The sequence below is a fragment of the Ranitomeya imitator genome, chromosome 2 (genome assembly GCF_032444005.1).
Source record: "Ranitomeya imitator isolate aRanImi1 chromosome 2, aRanImi1.pri, whole genome shotgun sequence".
Classification (NCBI taxonomy): domain Eukaryota; kingdom Metazoa; phylum Chordata; class Amphibia; order Anura; family Dendrobatidae; genus Ranitomeya; species Ranitomeya imitator.
The window spans coordinates 528,325,911-528,331,910 of record NC_091283.1 but is presented as its reverse complement, the minus strand read 5'-3'; the positions used below and the strand labels follow the sequence as shown (position 1 = coordinate 528,331,910).

At 43.4% G+C, this 6,000-nt stretch overlaps 1 protein-coding gene across 1 annotated transcript in view; it reads right to left on the bottom strand.

Annotated features, from left to right (window-relative positions):
* Positions 1–880: 880 nt before the first annotated feature.
* Positions 881–6,000, bottom strand: part of DUSP3 (dual specificity phosphatase 3) — a 110,822-nt gene continuing 105,702 nt past the window's right edge. The window contains exon 3 of the mRNA XM_069751858.1: positions 881–2,007. Within this exon, the coding sequence (XP_069607959.1) occupies positions 1,802–2,007 (206 nt within the window). The 3' untranslated portion in view covers positions 881–1,801. The remainder of the gene's footprint in view (positions 2,008–6,000) is intronic.

The following is a 6,000-nucleotide window of genomic DNA, read 5'->3' as shown; positions in this document are numbered from 1 at the left end:
GACAAGGGTGAGGATGTGCTGGGAAACATGGAGCCAAAATGTCTGTATTACAAACTGTGCAGAGACAAGGAGCTGTCATGATGGCTTCTCCCTAATGGAGAAAATGATTAAAGTGAATTACTGCAATCAGGCATTGGCTGTGAGTCACTGGATTTAATGCTTTGTTCTGTCTTAACTGTGTCTGATAAGTATCAGTATAAGACTACAAAACTATCACTGGTTTCAGTTTTTGTGTTGTTCTAGATTTAGTATTCCTGTAGAGTTTTTTTTTTAAATTCATCAACGTTATGGATATCCAGATATGCTATAGTGGTATTATTTAGTTATAATATGGCGGTGTTATTTAGTTATGGCATTACTGTGTTATTTACTTATGGTATGGCAGTGTTATTTAGTTATGGTATGACTTATTTAATTATGGTATGGCAGTTTTAATTATGGAATGGCGGTGTTACTTAATAGTGGTATGATGGTGCTATTTAGTTTTCATATAGCGGTTTATTGTGTTATTTAGTTGTGGTATGACGGTGGTATTTAGTTATGATAGGGCAGTGTTAATTTGTTATGGTTTGGTGGTGGTATTAACTTAATGTATGACAATGTTATTATGCTATGGTGGTGTTATTTAGTAAAGATTATTATTATTGTTATGGTATGGTGGTGTTACTCAATTACTGTATGGTGACAGTATCCATTCACTGGTATAGCACAATGTGTTATATCACTTCCCAAAAAGCTCCAATTCTTACAATTGCTCAACAATTAGTGAACGATGATGATTATTGGGAAGTGTGAATGTTCCTTTCATGGCTTATGTAATTTATTAATTGTATGGAGAAATCTCTTAAAAACTAAAATAATAAACTTTTTTTTCACAGGATTTCACTGTATGTTTTAACATATAATACAGTATTTTATATTCACAAAGTAAAATAAAGAGGTAATACATGTACACCCATAAAACAAACACTGAAAACAATTTTAAGAAAATCATACCAGCGATAGTAGACTATTTTTTGTGATCACCCTGACATGAAGAGTTGTAATCTCCCTCCGTGTGCTATAGTAGCTGACGTAAAATATGGCCAAACAGTTAGAGCTTTGCTGTTTCGATGGCAAAAATGACTGCAAGTGACCTGTAACTTTAAGCACTGATACACCGTATATATGTATTTTTTTTTTACACGTTAAAGCAGATTTAATATACATCTGAAACAGAACATTATAAACGGTTTTGATACATAGACCCAAAAACATCATAGCAAAACTTTACTAGAAAAACTGAAAAGGTTTAGCTTGATAAATGACAGTGAGCAAAATCAATAATAGAAGGCAATGGGCCATGCTGATCACAATGACACAGAGAGAAGATGGGTCACCCCTCAGGCATAGGGGTGGTTTGTATACATTTTCGGTTATAGCAAATATCACAATTTAAAAAATAAACCAAATTAAAATGGTTCCTTTAAACTCTAAAAAAGTAAAGCCAAAAATATTTGGCAACTCAACTACGTCAGGACAACACTGAACCATTGGGAGATCCCTTCCTGCTTTTTGAAGGGAACCCACCTCCTACACTCAGTGAAGGCATCCATTTGATAAGCCAAAAAAGTACCCAATTAGCGCACAAGACATTAGTAACACCATGAGCCGTGAGGTGAACATGTGCCTCATGGCTCACAACGGTTTCCAAACTAACAAAAAAGTAACAGAAATGGCTGCCTACACATAGTCTAGAGGATGGTTCCATGTTGAAATCCCTGCTGTGGGAACACATTGTACTTGTAGCTATTTGCTATAATCAACACTTGATTTTGCCCTCCGACACCAGTTTTTCATTGAGCTGACAAAGCTGCTTCAGGAAACCATCGTTGGGGCCAATCTCCCTTTTTTGCCGCACTGTGGCAACTGCGGTTTTTACATCCATCTTGTGACGCAGCATGAGGTAAGCTATGACCAACGTAGGTGAACGGCTGTAACCCTCCCGGCAGTGGACAAACACCCGACCTGTAAGCAGAAGAGAACAAAGTGAGTCGTTTGTTCTAGGCAACTCTTGAAGAAATCCTCTTATTTGGGAGGCTTATGACATATCGACAAGAAAGTGTCCATCCATTGCATGAGGACATACCCTGAGGGCCCATGTGCACGGCACGGCTGCCATACATGTATATTGTGCTATGTTATGGAAAAGACACCCTGTAGGTGCTACTGGATAGCTAGATGAGAAGATTTATCAAAAAAAGCTGCAAAGTAAAATATTTTTCACTTAGTTGGGGTTTCACTGATTGGTGGATCTCAGAAAACCTACATCCACCAACTCATACCTGCACATGGAATCTTCTCATCCAGTGAGCACAATCAGAGGCATCCCTGTTATGGCTGGCAATCAGGCAACACAGCGTGCAGTAATCAGCGCACATATAGAGATCTGGCAATAACCAAAAACAATAGGACGAGCTCTGAGACGTGGAATCTCTGTAGACTGCAGTACCTGATCTATCCTCACACAACTATAAGCAGCAGCGGATTGCGCCTAACAACTACCTATGCAACTCGGCACTGCCTGAGGAGCTGACTAGCCTGAAGATAGAAATACAAGCCTGACTTACCTCAGAGAAATACCCCAAAGGAATAGGCAGCCCCCCACATATAATGACTGTTAGCAAGATGAAAAGACAAACGTAGGAATGAAATAGATTCAGCAAAGTGAGGCCCGATATTCTAGACAGAGCGAGGATAGCAAAGAGAACTATGCAGTCTACAAAAAACCCTAAAACGAAAACCACGCAAAGGGGCAAAAAGACCCACCGTGCCGAACTAACAGCACGGCGGTGCACCCCTCTGCTTCTCAGAGCTTCCAGCAAAAGACAATAGCAAGCTGGACAGAAAAAAACAGAAAACAAACTAGAAGCACTTAACTAGCAGAGCAGCAGGCCCAAGGAAAGATGCAGTAGCTCAGATCCAACACTGGAACATTGACAAGGAGCAAGGAAGACAGACTCAGGTGGAGCTAAATAGCAAGGCAGCCAACGAGCTCACCAAAACACCTGAGGGAGGAAGCCCAGAGACTGCAATACCACTTGTGACCACAGAAGTGAACTCAGCCACAGAATTCACAACAGTACCCCCCCCTTGAGGAGGGGTCACCGAACCCTCACCAGAACCCCCAGGCCGACCAGGATGAGCCACATGAAAGGCACGAACAAGATCTGGGGCATGGACATCAGAGGCAAAAACCCAGGAATTATCTTCCTGAGCATAACCCTTCCATTTGACCAGATACTGGAGTTTCCGTCTAGAGACACGAGAATCCAAAATCTTCTCCACAATATACTCCAATTCCCCCTCCACCAAAACAGGGGCAGGAGGCTCCACAGATGGAACCATAGGTGCCACGTATCTCCTCAACAACGACCTATGGAATACATTATGTATGGAAAAGGAGTCTGGGAGGGTCAGACGAAAAGACACCGGATTGAGAATCTCAGAAATCCTATACGGACCAATAAAACGAGGTTTAAATTTAGGAGAGGAAACCTTCATAGGAATATGACGAGAAGATAACCAAACCAAATCCCCAACACGAAGTCGGGGTCCCACACGGCGTCTGCGATTAGCGAAAAGCTGAGCCTTCTCCTGGGACAAGGTCAAATTGTCCACTACCTGAGTCCAGATCTGCTGCAACCTGTCCACCACAGAATCCACACCAGGACAGTCCGAAGACTCAACCTGTCCTGAAGAGAAACGAGGATGGAACCCAGAATTGCAGAAAAATGGAGAGACCAAGGTAGCCGAGCTGGCCCGATTATTAAGGGCGAACTCAGCCAACGGCAAAAATGACACCCAATCATCCTGGTCAGCGGAAACAAAACATCTCAGATATGTTTCCAAGGTCTGATTGGTTCGTTCGGTCTGGCCATTAGTCTGAGGATGGAAGGCCGAAGAGAAAGATAGGTCAATGCCCATCCTACCACAAAAGGCTCGCCAGAACCTCGAGACAAACTGGGAACCTCTGTCAGAAACAATATTCTCAGGAATGCCATGTAAACGAACCACATGCTGGAAGAACAAAGGCACCAAATCAGAGGAGGAAGGCAATTTAACCAAGGGCACCAGATGGACCATTTTAGAAAAGCGATCACAGACCACCCAAATGACCGACATTTTTTGAGAAACGGGAAGGTCAGAAATGAAATCCATCGAAATATGTGTCCAAGGCCTCTTCGGGACCGGCAAGGGCAAAAGCAACCCACTGGCACGTGAACAGCAGGGCTTAGCCCTAGCACAAATTCCACAGGACTGCACAAAAGCACGCACATCCCGTGACAGAGATGGCCACCAGAAGGATCTAGCAACCAACTCCCTGGTACCAAAGATTCCTGGATGACCGGCCAGCACCGAACAATGAAGTTCAGAGATAACTTTACTAGTCCACCTATCAGGGACGAACAGTTTCTCGGCCGGACAACGATCAGGTTTATTAGCCTGAAATTTCTGCAACACTCTCCGCAAATCAGGGGAGATGGCAGACACAATGACTCCTTCCTTGAGGATACTCGCCGGCTCAGATAACCCCGGAGAGTCGGGCACAAAACTCCTAGACAGAGCATCCGCCTTCACATTTTTAGAGCCCGGAAGGTATGAAATCACAAAATCAAAACGAGCAAAAAATAACGACCAACGGGCCTGTCTAGGATTCAAGCGCTTGGCAGACTCGAGATAAGTCAAGTTCTTATGATCAGTCAATACCACCACGCGATGCTTAGCACCCTCAAGCCAATGACGCCACTCCTCGAATGCCCACTTCATGGCTAGCAACTCTCGGTTGCCCACATCATAATTACGCTCAGCAGCAGAAAATTTCCTGGAAAAGAAAGCACATGGTTTGAACACTGAGCAACCATAACCTCTCTGTGACAAAACCGCCCCTGCACCAATCTCAGAAGCATCAACCTCGACCTGGAACGGAAGAGAAACATCAGGTTGACACAACACAGGGGCACAGCAAAAACGACGCTTCAACTCCTGAAAAGCTTCCACGGCAGCAGAAGACCAATTAACCAAATCAGCACCCTTCTTGGTCAAATCGGTCAATGGTCTGGCAATGCTAGAAAAATTACAGATGAAGCGACGATAAAAATTAGCAAAGCCCAGGAATTTCTGCAGACTTTTTAGAGATGTCGGCTGAGTCCAATCCTGGATGGCCTGAACCTTAACCGGATCCATCTCGATAGTAGAAGGGGAAAAGATGAACCCCAAAAATGAAACTTTCTGCACACCGAAGAGACACTTTGATCCCTTCACGAACAAGGAATTAGCACGCAGTACCTGGAAAACCATTCTGACTTGCTTCACATGAGACTCCCAATCATCTGAGAAGATCAAAATGTCATCCAAGTAAACAATCAAGAATTTATCCAGATACTCACGGAAAATGTCATGCATAAAAGACTGAAAAACAGATGGAGCATTGGCAAGTCCGAACGGCATCACCAGATACTCAAAATGACCCTCGGGCGTATTAAATGCCGTTTTCCATTCATCTCCCTGCCTGATTCTCACCAGATTATACGCACCACGAAGATCAATCTTAGTAAACCAACTAGCCCCCTTAATCCGAGCAAACAAGTCAGAAATCAATGGCAAGGGATACTGAAACTTAACAGTGATCTTATTAAGAAGGCGGTAATCAATACACGGTCTTAGCGAACCATCCTTCTTGGCTACAAAAAAGAACCCTGCTCCCAATGGTGACGACGATGGGCGAATATGTCCCTTCTCCAGGGACTCCTTCACATAACTGCGCATAGCGGTGTGTTCAGGTACGGACAAATTAAATAAACGACCCTTAGGGAATTTACTACCAGGAATCAAATCGATAGCACAATCACAATTCCTATGCGGAGGTAGGGCATCAGACTTGGACTCTTCAAATACATCCTGAAAGTCCGACAAGAACTCTGGGATGTCAGAAGGAATGGATGACGAAATAGACAAAAA